Below are 18,532 nucleotides of genomic sequence, written 5' to 3'. Positions count from 1 at the left end.
TTTATTTATCTTAATTGGTTGGCACGATCACAAGTCAATTTCTACTGTCAAGTCTCAACCCACACCACAAGGCACGTCAAGGAAGCTTCTCTCTCTATTTCTGGCAAGAGGAATGAGTCTCCCTGCAGTCCTCTCACTACTGTTTCCGTGTACCGTTTTGAATTATTTATACATCATATATAAACATTTATACCTATATATAAATTAATAATTAATAGAATAAATATCTTTATATATAAAAAGTGGCTATCAAACAGATTTTTCTTATTTTAACAGATTTTAATATTTTCTATTAAAGTTAACGCCATCCATATACTGTAAATAGTAAATACAGCTTCTTAACTCGAGACTCTTTAATTCCTTATAAACCAAAACGGCATGAACCGAATACAAAGAGTTAGATTTTCGACTATTTAGAATTTTCCTCAATTTTTCAACTTCAAGTAGTCAAACGTCTGCTTAAAAAAAAAATGCGAAAACGGAAAGAACCCAGACTCTAAACTGGTTTGCAGAAAACCAGAGAAATTGGTTTGTAGAGAAGCAAATGGAATTCATGTATAAATTTATTTTATACCTTAGTTTTTCTTTCATTTGCTCGTAGTTTTACCAATGCTATTGTTATTGCTGTACAGAACAAGAGTTTGCAAACAAAAGGGCTTAGTTGCAACGTCGAATGATGGTATCTGGAAGCGTGGGTGGCGGCTGAGAGATAGGAGAAACGGAGGGAGAACGAAAATAGAGAGAGATCAGAGGGATGCTCACCGTGACACAGCAGGGTGGTGGCAAGCGGCTGGGTTTCCACACCTGAGTGGGTTTTTGTGATTGGAGAGAGAAGAAAAACATGGGTGGAGTGCTGCGGCGAGAAGATGCAAAGGGAAGCATGGCCACACGGAGCTAAGGTTGTGGCGAACAACTCACGGGCGGCACACCAAGGGAAGAGATAGACAACCGGAATCACAACGGCTTGGAGCTTCGGTGGGTTAATTAACACGGTCGTGCGCAACCTCGAGGAGTCCGGTTTGAAGAAAGAAATGTCGCCTCTCGCGCAGCCAAGGAGCTACCAGCTTCGCTCGTCGTTTGCACCTCCGCCACTCAGGAGTCCTTTGAATCGGTAGGCCATAGACGACGTCGGTAGCTCTGTCTGGAAATCCACGGCCGAGATCATCTCTCAAGTAGGGACGCATTTCTAGCCCCTGACCCAGATTCGGATTCCTCTGAAAATAATGATAACAATAATAGTAGAATTATCAATAATAGCCAGGGTTCATGCTATAGTAGGTTCAATGCGCAGGTGCGCGCAATTCAAGGTGATAAGAATACGTATTTGGAGGAACCAGAGGATTTGGAGAGGTACAATGAGTGGAAATTGGGGTTTGTGTTGGACAAGAAGGGGGAGAAGATTGAGAATCTGATTGGAGAGAATGGGGTAATTGATGAGATTTATGGGAAGGTTATCCCAAGTAGAATTGATAAGGAGAGCTTTTGGGGAAGGTATTTTTATAGGGTGCATAAGCTGAAGCAAGCGGAGGATGCAAGAGCTAAACTTGTGAAACAAGCTATTTCCGAGGAAGAAGAGGAGGATTTGAGTTGGGATTTTGATGACGAAGGTGAAGAGAATAATGCGTCGGATTCAAAGGTTGAATCAAGCGGCCATGACAATCTTGAAGTTGGATCAAAAAAAAAAAAAAAAGATGAGACTGGCGGTGACATTAAGCTGGAAGAGAGATCGAATGAGAAGGGTGTTACAGGGGAAGACACAGCGTGGAATGTGAGAGAGTAAATTAAAGATTAGTTACGTAATAATAAGTAATTAAAGATTAGTTATTATATTTTTCTCTTTCTCCTTAACATATACACGTGTATTAGGTGCATAACACGTGAATCCCTAAGTATAATATATTTGTATTATACGTGTCATTAACTCATATTATTAAGTATTCCAAACTTAAAAATCTCATATAACACAAGTGTTTAATCAAAGGTTTTTTTTTTTTTTTAATTTTATTTACGTAGCTTTCGCTAAATCATATTCCACACGTGGGCTTGCTAGGATGGGCTTGTAACAAGGGCCGTGATCCTTGAACTAATCAAAATAGAGTAAATTCGGCCAATAACTTTAAAATATATTTTCAGATTTATATATATGCTATATATATAAAATATTGTAGTATAAATTTTACAAAAAAAAACTAGATGATTTAACTTTATGTTGACCCTGACCAACTCAACCACCAGTAGCACAAGAATTTCAACGTCGTTTCTATTGATCCTGAACAGGATGACACAAATTGATGAATTATAATACAAACATCAAATGACATATTTTGAATTATCATTTGTGTTGGACTTTTATTAAACTTTTCGCAAATATCTTTGTTAAAATTATGAATGTTATAAATATGTATTGGATTATATGATATTTTGAACTAATGTTTTTATTTTCTCCAATATGCTTTAAATTATTATGTGAAATCAATAGTTTTTATAAAATATATATTATTTTTTACAAATAACCATTTCATAAAATTAAACAAACGTGCTTTGCACGTTACTCCCACCTAGTATATATATAAGTGTGTATTATGTATGTGTATATATATATATATATAAAAAAAATTAAAAATTTCTAAAATGAATATATATTGAAAAAAATCATAAACTTAAGATGAGACTAAAGTTTTGACTGACCATTCCAATTAAGGTACTAGAACGAAATATTTTAGTACCGGTATATTTCAGTATACCATTTCGGAATTAATTATATATTATATATAAATATTTATATGTATATATAAACTAACAACTAATAAAATAAATACATATATATATATATATATATTTGTAAGTGTGTATCATGTATATGTGTATATATATATATATAGAAGAATTGAATATTTATAAAATGAATATATGTTGAAAAAATACAAACTTGAGGTAAAACATAAAAATAAAGAAAAAAATAAAATAATAGATAAATTATTAAAAATAATGATATTTAAAAAAATAGAGAATGAGGGGACATATTTAAAGTTATAAAAAAAATTAAAATTATATAACTATATTTTATATTTCAAAATTAATTAAATACTGTTTGGATTTAAAATTTATAAAAATACTATCTAAGTATAAGAAAATTACAAAAACAGACCAAAACGAAATGGGGGACTGAAACGCTCAATTCTGACGAAAATGGCTGGAATTTGACTGGAATGGCCAAAACGGGATCGAAATGACCGGAATTTAAAGCGAAACGAAATGGGTGGTAAAGTGTACTGGACACTACAACTGAACGACAAATTCCGACCAGAACGGAATAAAATTCAAAACCTTGGCTCAGACACAAAAAAAAAAAAAAAAAATACCACTACACCTATAAATACTTTTTTAATTAATAAGTAAAAAATTATAAAAAAAAAATCAATCTATTTTATCAAAAGAAATTATCAATTGAAATAATATTTTCCTCTTTAGAAATAGAGATGAATAAGAGACGTGGCAGATGTTGTCGAGTGAAAAGTCCCCCAAGGCAACGTAAACGTGTATGGCTTAGCACTCAGCATTGTGGTCCTCCTGAGTTTGGCCAGGGGTGTGGGGAGTTGGGCCAAGTATCCCTCGGTGACCTCGACTTGGAACAAGTTTCCAGTAATTTCCTTGCAAACACATTAATCAAAGATATTTATTATTTTCTAATCAATAAAGATATTTATTTATTTGCCTTAATTGATTGGCACAATCACAAGTCAATTTACATACTTTCAAGTTTCAACCCACAAGACACGTCTCTAAATTATCCATTATTTTAACTTACTCCTTTAGGATAAGATTAGTATCTTTTATTTTTTCAAAGATTCTACAAATCCACTAGACCACTGGATGAGGCTAAAGCATTAATTGCAAGCCTGGCGGGTTGGGGGCGTGCATCTGTACAATAAATTGGTAGGTTGGGCCAAGACTCCCTCGGTTACCTTGACTTGGAACAAGCTGCCAGTAATTTCCTTGCAAACACATTCAATAAAGATATTTATTATTTTCTAATCCACAAAGTTATTTATTTATTTGTCTTAATTGGTTGGCATGATCACAAGTCAATTTCTACTTTCAAGTTTCAACCCACACCACAAGGCACGTCAAGGAAGCTTCTCTCTCTATTTCTGGCAAGAGGGATGAGTCTCCCTGCAGTCCTCTCACTACTGTTTCCGTGTACCGTTTTGAATTATTTATATATCATATATAAACATTTATACCTATATATAAATTAATAATTAATAAAATAAATACATATATATATTTGTAAGTATGTATCATGTATATGTATATATATATATATAGACAAATTGAATATTTATAAAATGAATATATGTTGAAAAAAAATACAAACTTGAGATAATACATAAAAATAAAGAAAAATAATAAAATAATAGATAAATTATTAAAAATAATAATATTTAAAATAAATAAAGAATGAGGGGAGATATTTAAAGTTATAAAAAAATTAAAATTATAGAAATATATTTTATATTTTAGAATTAATTAAATACTGTTTGGATTTAAAATTTATAAAAATGTCATCTAAGTATAAGAAAATTACAAAAACAGTCCAAAACGGAATGGAGACTGAAATGCTCAATTCTAGCCAAAAGGGCTGAAATTTGACCGGAATAGCCAAAACGGGGGCCGTAATGACCAAAATTTGAATCGAAACAAGATGGGTGGTAAAGTGTACCGGACACTATAATGGAATGGCAAATTCCGGTCAGAACGGAACGGAATTCAAAATCTTGGTTGAGACACAAAAATAAAAAATAAAAAATAAAAGTGTTGATGTCGTATTTCGTACGCTTTTGGTTCAAGCCCTTAGCAGCTCGAGTCTTCAATCGTAGCGGCTAAAAACACAAAGAAAGTCTCAAGGACGGTAGCCGTGATGGTGGCTAGAAGACCCTCCGATACCAAAGTTAGGGATGTTTTTCAAGAAGGAAGTTGTGGTAAGAGTATCTAGAGTCTAACCTCTATTCTGGTGTTTGGGAGTCGTTTTGTTTTTATAGCTACGTTTGGGATCAGAGGCCACGCCTTGCTGACACGAGTAGCGTGTTTCTCGCCGATTTCCAAGCCATGCCCATTTAACTCGGTGTGGACCTTTGGAGAAGCATTTAATGCGGCGTGACCTCTATCTCGTCTAACTATCGTAGGCATGATGCATCGGATTGCCTCTCTCCCCCCTGCTTGTTGATAGAGGATTATGTTCTTTGGTCCTGTACGGGCCATCTGTCAATCTTACTCCTTTCGGATCGGGCAGTATGGCAGGGACCCGAGCATCTTTTATTCTTTTCTCTTTGGGCTCGAAAGGCCTCCTTGGGCCAGGGTTTTCCAGGACTGCCTAGGATCCCCTTGTTTGAGCCCATATTCCTGGGCTCTAAGCCTCGGGCAAAACTCCCCCCAACAATTACCTTGTCAATTCCTACGGGACTAGTTTGGTGGGAATTTTCCTAGATTCTCCTTCCGTCGTCCCCTCACCTAGTTGCTCGTTATCATCCTTCTTCTTCAGAACTGCTACTATGCTCTTCCCTTGGTTTCCCCTATGTGTCTTGTTGCGATTGGCCTTCGTCCGATCCCTTTGTCTTTTGAAGTGCAGAGCAACGGTTCCCACTCTCGCCTTTCTGGCAGGTTTCGAGGGTTACCTTCAAGTACTTGATGGCGCACATTATGTTCTATCTGCTTTAATGGCTTCGGGTGGCTCCTGCCACGTTCTCTCCTTGTGCTCTGGGTTTGCAGTCTTTGTGCAGCGTGCAAACTCCCACAATCCCCAAATTCGAACTGTCCTTCCAAGTTTATATAATCCCTAGAAGGTAAGACATTCCACACTACCTTCCCACATTGTCGTGTGTCATCAACTTCTTCCCTCATTTGATGCTTCTCGTATGTGTTTTCCTTCCTTTTACCCTCCAATTGCTCCCAAGAACCCCTCTTGTGTGGCCCCGAAAGGTGCCAATGACTCCAAACCCGCTAGGCCCTCGAGTCCACCTACCACCCTTACGGATGTAGAGTTCACATAGGTTCCCATGGCGGGTTAGGGATACGCAGGCTCCATCCAGGCTTTGGCCCACTTGGAGTCGAAGTATGATAAGCAATCTTCTCGGTTGAAATGTTTCCTTTTCGTGTCGAGTGACAGGTGGGAGTATCCACCTGGATAGGCTGTTCAACAAGATTTTCCTATACGGGCGAACTAAAGGGTCATACAGGCAGAGGCACTCGTGAAATTGTCGGCGACCCAGGAGGAGGTCTGCCGAATTGAGGTCGTGCGAGCTTGGGTGGCTACCCCCCAACTTGAAGTTTTTACGGAGGCACTGCTTAGTTCCGACAGCTTGTAACAGCACCTGTCCCCTCATATTGCGTTGCGCTGCCTGGGAAGTTCCATCCCCCTGGTGCTGACTAGTTGTTTAAAGCATAAGCATCCTACTAGCCAGCCAGCAGAGGAGAAGGGAAAGAAACCCAAGAGCAGCTCGGCAGTTGAGCATGATTTTGATGATGACATAGTTTGCACTCCTAGCACAGTTTTTGGTACCGTACCGTACCGGTCACCAGGCCGGTACAGGTAAGGTACCTGTTTCGTACCGGCTGAAATACCGGCCGGTACCGGCCGTACCGGCCTGTACCGACCGGTATTTCGGTATTTCGGCCTTCATGTTTTTTTTTTTTTTTTTCATTTTTTTAAGTTATAATCTTATTTTTTTACCCCAATTCATATTAGACTATTTATAATTTATATATACATATGTATTCATGTATAATTTATTCATATATAAATTATTATTTTGAAATATAATTTATATATATAATTTATTTATATATCGACTATCCTGAAACGGTACACGAAACGGTACCGGTACCGAAATATTTCGTTCCAATGCCTTGACCGGTACGCCATCCGGTACGGTATTCAAAACATTGACTCCTAGACAATCCATTTTCTTAACCCTTGAGTTGGAATAATATTTCCTATTGGTTCTCTATTAATCAAAACATAAAAGGATGTTGACTTTATGCAATTAACAAGGACATTCACATTTGAGGTTTTTAGAACTTCGTATGTTTAAGTATTGTAGGAAAACCATCTCAATTTCTTGTATCAGTCTTCTCTACAAAAATGATTTTCCAATGCATCGATAAGATAGTAGAAAAAAGTAGCCTCATCCGATAAGTTTGAAAAACATTTTGCAACACAAATCTTAATTATGAAGATTTATTCCAACATTTTTTTAGATCCACAACAATCAAATAATTTAAGTTATTTGATGGTTTGTTCTTGAACTTGCTGATGATGGTAATTTTTTGTACAAATATCAGTGGTAGATAAAACAAGAACTCGTGTGACATTCTCCATTCATCAGGAATGGTTGATTGAATGTTCTTCTTAGTTTCAAAATGAATTTATATCTATTTTGACATGAGGCTGAGTATAGTCTCGTCATCTACAATGGGTTGATTTTATATTTCCTTTTCTTTTCCTTAGGTTTATAATAGAATTTTATATGAAATGTTTCTTCAATAAGAGTTTCTACAGTTTTTATCTTGGTGAATACATAAAAGTATAATTCTTCAAAAGTGGTTAATTGTGCAAGTCAGGAGATCATATCACTTTTAGGTGGATATCATAGTACAAGGTATTGGCAGCAAAAAAGAAAATAAAAGTAGAAACTTCAACAGCTTATGTTTTTTTCTTATTTTGATGTAAGAAACAACTCAAATCCAACATAATTGAGTCCATATCAATTATACTAATGCTAAAGCGTAATAGGATTGCAACATCTTTATAGCATATTCTACATTCACATGTCTTTATTCTGATTCTGGTATGACTTCTAACTCTTGGCCAACATTCATTGCCGGTATCCTTGCATTGGTTCTGGTAGTATTTGTAGAGGCAAAGGGATTAGGAGGCATGGTCAAATTGTCCCCTCCTTGCAACATTTGAACTGCAACTTTCATTGAGGGACGATTCATTGGATGCCACTGGATGCACCAGAGTCCTACAATTGAAAGTTTCTTCGCAATCAAAGCATCTCCATCATCTTCAATGAAGACTCGTAAGTCTTCTTTTTTTTCTAAAAAATTATAGATCCATTCTGGAAAATAAACTTGGCTAATGTTCTCTGTTGTAACCTCTACATTTTTCCTGCCTCCGACCATTTCTAGCAACAACATTCCGAAACTATAGACATCTACTTTATAAGTCACATTTCCAAAATTTCTAGAGAACACTTCTGGTGCAATGTAACCCATGGTTCCTCTGGCTGTGGTCATGGATACTACACTTTGGTCTTTAGAGCACAACTTAGCAAGACCAAAATCAGAAATTTTTGGATTGAAGTTTTGGTCTAGCAAAATATTATGAGGTTTGATGTCAAAATGAAGTATTCGTTGGTCGCACCCTTGGTGAAGATACTCAATTCCTTTTGCAATACCAATGGCAATGTCTTGTAGCTTGTCCCAACCAAGAAATTGATTCTTAACATCTGCCGAAGATATGAACTTGTCTAGAGAGTTATTTGATAAAAATTCATAAACTAAGGCTCTTCTAAATCCATCGGCACAAAAACCAACCAAGCGAACAACATTGACATGGTGAATCGTACCCATTGTTCCCACTTCATTTAAGAATTCCTCCCCATTTCCCTTGGAAATGTTTAGAATCTTGACCGCAACATAGATTTCGTTGGAAAGCTTTCCTTTGAACACTGTTCCATAAGCTCCTTGGCCCAACTTATCAGCAAATTCATTTGTAATCCTTCTAATATCAGAATACGCGTATCTTGTGGGTTTTAAGTTTCTATAATCTTCCAAAAACGTTTTGATCTTTGCTTGATTTTCTTTCTCAACTTTATCGTACCTATAGACACGATAACCTGCAAAGACCACCAGTACCAATAAAAATGAACCTAAAATGGCACCTGCATGGTAAAGATCATCAACATTGATGGATCAGGAATCCCACATATACATATCCCCAACAATGAAAATTGAAGTGGGCACGAACTACTTACCAATTACAATCAGTACTAATTTTTTGGAAGCCCCTGTAAAAGATTTGAACATCATTAATTAGCTTCTTAAGATCGAACATATAATTGTGTGCACAAAATTTCTTTTCCTAAGCTCTTTATTCAATCGTTAGATCAAGAGTTTCAGCTTAGAACTTTAAAGTCTAGAGTGAGATGGAGATATATAAAATCGACTCCCAGATATATATATATATATATATATATAGTTGCTGGCATGAATTTCTAAGACAGTACTAAAGGTTAAGTAAATTGTAGAGTACACTTTATATAAGTGTCTAATACCTCTCTTCCATCCCCAAACTCTTGGGATTCAAATCCCAATAATTATAATAAGTGTAACTATAATCTCTTGCTTCGATTCCAATTTAAGATCCTCCCGTACAAAGGCAACATGGGGTAATTCAATTGGTCCTAAAGTCACGGCCTCATGTAGTTTGAACCAAACGGGAAAGCTTGCCATTGTCAATATGCATCTTAACCAAATATTAACTTAAAATTCTTTTCTAAGTTTTTGTAAATACAAGAATTTTAATTTAAAGCTCAAAACCTGATAAAAAATATTAAAAACCAAAAGTTGTATTTTTCTCTTTCTAAGTTTCAATTTCTAATTAAAGAGATAAGTGCATACAACTACCCCATCAACACATCTTCCTGTAATGATAACATACAGTTATCTTCCTATAATGATAACATACAGGTTTGTATCTTTGTGTTATATTTATATGCATTTACATACAGACAAAAGAATAAATAATATTTAATTATTAAAATCTGAACTATTCGGTTATTCAAGCCCAGAAGACTTATAATTTCATCCACCGGCTGAATGAAAACTTTCCGTTATAAAATAATAACCGCCGCTGCCAAATCTTTTATTCTATTTCTTTTCGAGAAGAACGAATCAGAAGCGCAAAAGTAGCATTTTTTGTTTGTGTATGGAAAGGCAACAATTTGATAATGCATACACAATTATACCTTTGGGGAAGCGCTCAGTTTTTGATTCATCAGTGCTATTATTTTTCTTCAAAATTCTACAATTCTTGCCTCTCCGTTCACAGCGCCTGCAGTCTGGACTGGACCACTTCAAGCGAAGAATGTTAACGTCGCCCCACACTACATCTTCAGGAACATAGCGAATATTATACATCTTTGTACAAGACAATATGGGCAACTCCCATAACGAATGAGAATCATAGAAATCCAAGGCGTAAACTTGGTGGGTATGGCCACTCAGACAAGAGATCCTGTGGATGTCATTTCTCTCATGAACTGTTTCTGAACAATTGAATAAGCCATAGCCTTCAGGAGGGTAGTAGTCGTAATTGTAAGGGAGTTCTTCGAATTGGAAAGGCGAATAAGATAGATTGAGTCTACTAAGCTGATGATCTCTTGGGAAGCAGTGATTTGGGTCATAAAGTTGAATAACCTGAGTTGTATAGTTAATCATCTCGACAAAGAGCTTTACTGAAATAGGTAGTTCGAGCAGTGTTTGGTTTGAATGAGTGCAGGAAAGAGTAAACTCAGGAAAGCCACAGTGGTCAGGTTGTCTCATATCTTTAAGCCGGAAAGGAAATCGGATGGCTGGGCCGTTGCCTCCACAACGTAATTCTTCACTCACATTTTCGCCTCCTACGTGGTGGTCCATCATCGTGAAAACCATGAACAGGAAGAAGGAACACGAGATCGCCATTTCTGACCCTCTCTGATCAGTAATGTATACTCTATAAACTATAAATAAATAAATAAAAGGGACGACTCGAAGTCTAGTCAATAATTCGTTGTAACAGACCGAAGTTGATAACGATATTTTGTCTTCCTTTTCTTTTTCTTTTTCTTTTTCTTTTTTTTTTCATCCTACCCCGAATTATCGACCGAAACTTATAAAATGCTGATACTCAGTGCTCTCAGTTTGTCTTCTCAAATTTATAATTAGTGTAATTATATATTTTTTAAAAATAAAAAATAAATAACTTTATTAATAATTATTTTGTTAATTATTAAGAATAAATAAAACAAAATATTGAAGATAACCTTGAAGAAGCAAGCTCATAGAAAGTCATTTTTCTTAAAAAAAAAAAAAAAAAAAAAAAAATTCAGAAGAGACAAAATACATTATCAAATGCGTGCTCCCGGAAATTGATCGAGTGTCAAACAAAATTTCTTGTTTAGGATATTTATTTATGAGTTTTGCTACATATAAAAACAGTCGCGCACTAATCTGTGTGCCAACACTAATTTATTCATACTTAAAATTTAAATTAATACTATTTTTAATAAAATCTACTTTTTAACCAATCATATCACATTAGTGCACAGATTAGTGCACAATTATACTTACAACTATACTATCATTGGCCAAACCATGTTATAAGGCATTATTCTCCAAGCATCTATGTTGATTTCAGTTTGTCCAATATTCACGACCTTAATGAGTAATTTAGTGGTGGTCTTTGTGAAGTAGTTTTCTTTTTCAAGTAGTGAATTTTCAGTTTAGCGGCCTCAAGAAGAGAGAGAGAGAGAGAGTCCAAGCCACATATGAGCCTGAAGTGTTTCCGTTCATGCAACCTGAGCTCAATTTATAGGCACCTTATGGTTTCATGTGTAGATATGTGAATTTATACGTGTATATGCTTGTATAAACCTGTTTGTTAACATACAAATGCAACTCAATTAGAGTGCGGCTGCTAGAAGGAAAAGAGGTATTTTCTTGATTAGATTTTTATAGTTGAACTTTTCTGATTGTTTCCTTTTATAATGCTGACAAAGTGATGGATACTGCTTATTTAGACTTAGTTGTGCTATTTATGAGTTTATCATTTTTGTAATAGGTATATTGGTTTGGGGCTCAAGTTACCTCTTGGAAGAATGAGCATGGGGAAGAATTACTTTTTCTTAGTAGTAAGGTATGGCAATGTGTTATATTTGTAAAAAGTTGTTTCTCTACTCATCGTCAATGATATCAACAAGTTAGTTTATTTTAGCAAATTTGACATGCTTTTTGAATTGCTTAAGAATACCAAGATTTTAAGGTGAGCCAGGCTATCTTGTGTTTACAGTGTTAATCCTGATAATATTTCTCTTAAACTAAAGATTTTTTTTTCTTTCTAATTAGCAGTTTTTGGGCTGGAGTGTTCACTCGAAAGGATCAACATGTGCTTTCAGTAGCTCTACATATTGCTGAGATGATCCTGGAAAAGCTTTCTGATATTTTCCTGAGTTCATTTATCAAGGAAGGTGTCCTTTTTGCTATTGATGCATTGTCATTTAATTAACTATTACGTTTCCTTCTTTCCTTTTATTTATTTAATTTTTAATTAAACTTGTATCGAAGATTGTTTACCTTGATGGTGTTGGGTTGATCCAGTATTGGTAAAAGCACAAAACCCCAAGGACAAAGCAAAGCAAATTTATAAATATTTGCTTAAAATGCACTTTTGAGTGATCTTAAAGTACAAAAAAGCATAATTTTTTAAATTTTTAATGAAGAAATTAGAAACTCTCTATTCAAGACCTAGAAAATAAATATTCTAAAGTGTTGATATTGAAAATCATTTGTCTTATGATGCCACATTTTTTCATGTGTTATGCTTTGACCCTACTTCAACATAAAAATATGTGTTGTGCTTTGAACTCAATATAATAGATCGAAATGGCTTTTTAGATGTATTGATATTTTTCTTGCTTATGTTGACATAGATGGATTATTTTTGTAGAAAATCATTTTTTTTTTAATTAAAAACTTATATCACCTAACTAAGCAAACGTGTTTTGCACGTTATTCCGACCGTGTATATATATATATATATATTCCCAACAATGAAAATTGAAGTGGGCACGAACTACTTACCTACAATCACTAATTTTGTCGATGCTCCTGTAAAAGATTTATATACATACAAAAGAATAAACAATATTTAATTATTAAAATCCGAACTATTCGGTTCCTGCTAAAATCAAACCAAAAGGATCATTACTTTTCGGTTATTCAAGCCCAGAAGACTTATAATTTCAGCCACCGGCTGGATGAAAATTTCGGTTATAAAATTCTATTTATAATTTTTTAAAAATATTTAAGAATATATTAACAATACATTAAAAATAAGTAAAACTTACACTTGTTCCGACTTAAATTAGTGTAATTATATTTTTTTGTAAATATTTTTTAAAGTTTTGAAAAAATAGCATATTTGGGTACGAAAAAGTTTGGGTACGAAAAAGTTTTGAAAAGAGGGCATCTTGAATTTATTTTCAAGAGAAATAATATTAATTAATTGTGATGTTTAATCATAAATTGATGTATTGTGGTCTTGAGAGATCTTTTTCATTTTTAAGGTGTAATTTAAATAGCGAGATTAGATAAAATGATTTTAAATAAAAATTAAAAGTTGAATAAAATATTATTTTTTAATATTATTATTATTTTAAATTTTAAAAGAAATTAAATTATTTATTATATTTTATATAAAAATTTAAAAAAATTATAATAATAAAATAATATAAGATAAAATATTTTCTTTTAATTTAAAAAAAATTAAAGGAAATGAGGAGAAAGAGAAGTGAGAGTTATGTTCGACTGAAAAGTACTCCCTTGAGCCGACGTAGGCGTGTATGCTTTAGCAGTCCACTCCTCCTTTTCTTGGTAGGCTCGATTATGTCGGTAGACGTGCAAAATAAATAGGTAGGTCGGGCTTAGATTGTGTTCAGTTGTTAAGAATATATTAATATTTTAAATATATTTTTTTATTATTTATTATTTTATTATTATTATTATTTATTTATTTAATATTTTTTATTTATTTTTTATTACTACTCACAATATCTCTTAATAGTTCTCAACCTCCAAATCCAATCTTATTTTCTTGGTGACCTTGACTTGGAACAAGTCTCCCTCGATGACCTTGACTTGGAACAAGCTACCAGTAATTCCCTTGCAAATACATTCAACAAACACATTTATTATTTTCTAATCAACATAGATATTTATTTATTCGTAATAGGTTGGCACAATCACAAATCAATTTACATGCTCTCAACCCACGCCATAAGGCACGCCTTTGAATTATCCATTACTTTAACTTCTTTATATTCAATGATTCTTTCTTACGTTAGCCAACAGTCAAGGAAGCTGCTCTCTCTGTCTCTCTCTCTCTCTCTCTCTAAAATGGCAAGAGGAATGAGCTTCCCTGCAGTTTAAGTAATTTCCTTGCAAACACATTAATCAAAGATATTTATTATTTTCTAATCAATAAAGATATTTATTTATTTACCTTAATTGATTGGCACAATCACAAGTCAATTTACATACTTTCAAGTTTCAACCCACAAGACACGCTTCTAAATTAACTATTATTTTAACTTACTCCTTTAGGATAAGATTAGTATCTTTTATTTTTTCAAAGATTCTACAAATCCACCAGACCACTGGATGAGGCTAAAGCATTAATTGCAAGCCTGGGGGTGTTGGCGGCGTGCATCTGTACCATAAATTGGTAGGTTGGGCCAAGTCTCCCCCCTGACCTTCACTTGGAACAAGCTGTCAGTAATTTCCTTGTAAACACATTTAATAAAAATATTTATTATTTTCTAATCCACAAAGATATTTATTTATGAAAAAATATGGTTATAAGCATAATTATGTACTAATTTATGCATTAATATGATGTGATTAGTTAAAAAGTAAATTTTATTAAAAACAATATTAATTTAAATTTTAAATATGAATAAATCAATATTGATATATAAATTAGTGCACAACTGTACTTATATATAACAAAACTCTTTATTTATTTATCTTATCTGGTTGGCACGATCACAAGTCAATTTCTACTTTCAAGTCTCAACCCACACCACAAGGCACGTCAAGGAAGCTTCTCTCTCTATTTCTGGCAAGAGGAATGAGTCTCCCTGCAGTCCTCTCACTACTGTTTCCGTGTACCGTTTTGAATTATTTATACATCATATATAAACATTTATACCTACATATAAATTAATAATTAATAGAATAAATATATATATATATATATAAGTGTGTATTATGTGTGTGTATATATATATATATATATATATGAAAGAATTGAAAATTTCTAAAATGAATATATATTGAAAAAAATCATAAACTTAAGATGAGACTAAAGTTTTGACTGACCATTCCAATTAAGGTACTAGAACGAAATATTTTAGTACCGGTATATTTCAGTATACTATTTCGGAATTAATTATATATTATATATAAATATTTATATGTATATATAAACTAACAACTAATAAAATAAATACATATATATATATATATATATATTTGTAAGTGTGTATCATGTATATCTGTATATATATATATAGAAGAATTAAATATTTATAAAATGAATATATGTTGAAAAAATACAAACTTGAGGTAAAACCTAAAAATAAAGAAAAAAAATAAAATAATAGATAAATTATTAAAAATAATGATATTTAAAAAAATAGAGAATGAGGGGACATATTTAAAGTTATAAAAAAATTAAAATTATATAAATATATTTTATATTTCAAAATTAATTAAATACTGTTTGGATTTAAAATTTATAAAAATACCATCTAAGTATAAGAAAATTACAAAAACAGACCAAAACGAAATGGGGGACTGAAACGCTCAATTCTGGCGAAAATGGCTGGAATTTGACTGGAATGGCCAAAACGGGATCGAAATGACCGAAAATTAAAGCGAAACGAAATGGGTGGTAAAGTGTACCGGACACTACAACTGAACGACAAATTCCGATCAGAACGGAATGAAATTCAAAACCTTGGTTCAGACACAAAAATAAAGAAAAAACAATAAAAGTGTTGATGTCGTGTGTCATATGCTTTTGGGTCGAGCCCTTAGCAACTCGAGTCTTCGATCTTGGCGCCTGAAAACATAAAGAAAACCTCAAGGATGGTGGCCAAAGGACCCTCCGATACCAAATTTAGTGATGTTTTTCAAGAAGGAAGTGGTAAGAGTATCTAGAGTCTAACCTCTATTTTGGTGTTTGGGAGTCATTTTGTTTTTATAGCTACGTTTGGGATCAGAGGCCACGCCCTGCTGACGGGAGTGGCGTGTTCCTCGCTGTTTTCTCAGCCATGCCCATTTAATACGGCGTGGCCCTTTGGAGAAGTATTTAATGCGGCATGTCTATCCCATCTAACTATCACTGGCATGATGCGTCGGATTGCCTCTCTCCCCTCTGCTTGTTGACAAAGGATTATGTTCTTTGGTCCTGTACGGGCCATCTGCCAATCTTACTCCTTTCAGATCGAGCAGTATGGCGGCGACTTGAGCATCCTTTATTTTTTTCTCTTTGGGCTCGAAGGGCCTCCTTCCAGGGCTCCCCTTGTTTGGGCCCATATTCCTGGGCTCTAGGCCTCGAGCAAAACTCCCCCCAACAGTTACATTGCCAATTCTTACCGAACTAGTTCGGTGGGGATTTTCCTAGATTCTCCTTCCCTCGTCCCGTCACCTAGCTGCCTGTTATCATCCTTCTTCTTCAGAACTGCTACTATGCTCGTCCCTTGGTTTCCCTTATGTGTCTTGTCGCGATTGGCCTTCGCCTGATCCCTTTGTCTTTTGAAGTGCAGAGCGACAGTTCCCACTCCTACCTTTCTAGCAGGTTTCGATGGTTTTCTTCAGGTACTTGATGGCGCACATTATGTCATATCTGCTTTAATGGCTTCGGGTGGCTCCTGCCATGTTCTCTCTTTGTGCTTCGAGTTTGCAGTCTTTGTGCAGCATACAAACTCCCACGATCTCCAAATTCAAACCGTCCTTCCAAGTTTATATAATCCCTGGAAGGTAAGACATTCTAAGGGTAGCAATATGTTACACGACTCGTTAACTCAACACGAACACGACACGATAATAACGGGTTAGGGTTTAGTCTTAACGGGTTTGAGTCAAAACGGGTTGACCCATTAAGACACGATTGCTTAACAGGTTGATAACGGGTCAACCCGTTATGACACGTTAAGAAAGTTAAAATTATAATTATACCCTTATACCTAAAAGTAAAATTGTTAGAATTTCAATTTCGATATTTTTATTGTTTGAATTGTAATTTTAGACTTGTAGTTAGTTTTATAATTTTTATAAATACTGTGATTTTAAAATTTATATAACATTATGCTAAATTTAATCAAGTCAAACTAGTTAATTTCAGACATATTCAACTCATTTACATAAACAGTTTGAAATTGGTCGAATTGTATCGTGTTATATTTCATAATATTCACTAATGGGTCAAAACGGGTTGACACGACATAACCCGTTATGTTAATGGGTCATGTTAGGATTTGAGATTTTGACGCGATAAGCTTAATAGATTGGGTTAGGATTGAGCTATATAGTATAATATACATGCTTTGACACAACACGAACACGACCCGTTAACACGATTTGACACCCCTAAGACATTCCACACTACCTTCCCATGTTCTGCCGTGTGTCATCAACTTCTTCCCTCATTGATGCTTCCTGTAACAGCCCGCTAGAAATTCAATTGTGAAATTTCTATTAACTTTAGGAACCTCGTGAAAACCCCATAAGTTTTCACAAATCCATTAATCGTATAGGTTTTTGTCTAACTACATAGTTAGTGTTATTATTTACTATGGTATCATAAATGTGTTTTTGATTATTGGAGATAGTTAGAAGTGTCAAAATGTAATATGGTTTGTGCCATTAGACTCGGAGGGCTATTTAAAGTCTTATGGCGCAATAACATTTTTTCATATTTTCGGACAAAACGTCTGTTCAAAAACTATAGATATTATTGGATAAAAAGAAATATCTTGAGATAATTTTCATGAATATTATTGGGTAAAAATATTTTGAGTTGATTTTTATAGATATTATTAGATAAAAATATCTTAAGTTGATTTTTTTGTAGATACTATTGGATAGAATATTATGAGATAATCTTTTATAGATATTTTGGGTAGGAGAAAACTACACTCAACTCTCAACTCCAGCCTCATCTCTTCCATATCTCATCCATAATTATCTCCAGCCACCTCTCCCCACGAAATTATCTTCATTTACACTTTCCATTGAAAGAATATCAAACACTCTCTCTCGGACAGCTTTTAGGAGGTGTTTTGCACGCCAATTTCGAAGCTGTTGTAAGTGTTTTATCATAAAGTCTCCTTCATATACGTTGTTCCTTTTTGAGTCTAGTTTACATGGATATATTATTTGCCCCATTTGAAGATCATTTGATCAGTCAAATATTGTGTAAACTATAGAAAGGTCATTCTGGGAGATAAACTGGAGAATATGTTATAGTTTGGAGTTTTTGACCAAGCTAATGGATAGATATTGGTCAGAAATTTTTATGGAGTATTGTTAACATGTATATATGACTATTGGTTGAGGATTTTTGCATGATTAAAGGTTTTGATGAAAGATGTTCTTAGATTTAGAAACTTAGAAACTGGAAGAGAAAAAAAACAGTTTCTGTTTT

General features: G+C 34.1%; 3 protein-coding genes and 1 long non-coding RNA gene across 7 annotated transcripts in view; 3 read left to right on the top strand and 1 right to left on the bottom strand.

Annotated features, from left to right (window-relative positions):
• The first annotated feature begins 1,031 nt into the window (after positions 1–1,031).
• LOC122282207 (BSD domain-containing protein 1-like) lies at positions 1,032–1,780 on the top strand. The gene is made up of 2 exons (XM_043094157.1): positions 1,032–1,111; positions 1,177–1,780. Exons 1-2 carry the CDS (start codon positions 1,032–1,034, stop codon positions 1,778–1,780), a joined length of 684 nt encoding a protein of 227 aa, XP_042950091.1.
• A 5,906-nt stretch (positions 1,781–7,686) lies between these two features.
• LOC122280991 (rust resistance kinase Lr10-like) overlaps positions 7,687–18,532 on the bottom strand; it is an 18,107-nt gene continuing 7,261 nt past the window's right edge. Inside the window, exons 1-3 of one of the 4 annotated variants that reach the window (XM_043092165.1) lie at positions 10,032–10,790; positions 9,039–9,071; positions 7,687–8,945 (exon numbers count right to left, since the gene is read on the bottom strand). In XM_043092165.1, coding sequence (XP_042948099.1) covers positions 7,834–8,945; positions 9,039–9,071; positions 10,032–10,746 — 1,860 coding nt within the window. In that variant the 5' untranslated portion in view covers positions 10,747–10,790 and the 3' untranslated portion in view covers positions 7,687–7,833. Of the gene's footprint in view, positions 8,946–9,038; positions 9,072–10,031; positions 10,791–18,532 lie in introns of those variants that run through there. The other 3 variants (XM_043092168.1, XM_043092164.1, XM_043092167.1) reach the window with 3 other exon arrangements.
• On the top strand, positions 11,580–12,487 carry LOC122280993. Its single transcript, XR_006230111.1, has 2 exons — positions 11,580–11,959; positions 12,172–12,487. It is a non-coding gene; the product is annotated as an uncharacterized LOC122280993 (long non-coding RNA).
• The window catches only part of LOC122280990 (LEAF RUST 10 DISEASE-RESISTANCE LOCUS RECEPTOR-LIKE PROTEIN KINASE-like 2.2), a 27,850-nt gene continuing 23,478 nt past the window's right edge, over positions 14,161–18,532 (top strand). Inside the window, exon 1 of the mRNA XM_043092160.1 lies at positions 14,161–14,245. Within this exon, the coding sequence (XP_042948094.1) occupies positions 14,218–14,245 (28 nt within the window). The 5' untranslated portion in view covers positions 14,161–14,217. The remainder of the gene's footprint in view (positions 14,246–18,532) is intronic.

This window comes from Carya illinoinensis, chromosome 11, assembly GCF_018687715.1.
Source record: "Carya illinoinensis cultivar Pawnee chromosome 11, C.illinoinensisPawnee_v1, whole genome shotgun sequence".
NCBI lineage: Eukaryota > Viridiplantae > Streptophyta > Magnoliopsida > Fagales > Juglandaceae > Carya > Carya illinoinensis.
The sequence above is the reverse complement of the archived record's forward strand: the minus strand, read 5'-3'. Positions and strand labels throughout refer to the sequence as shown.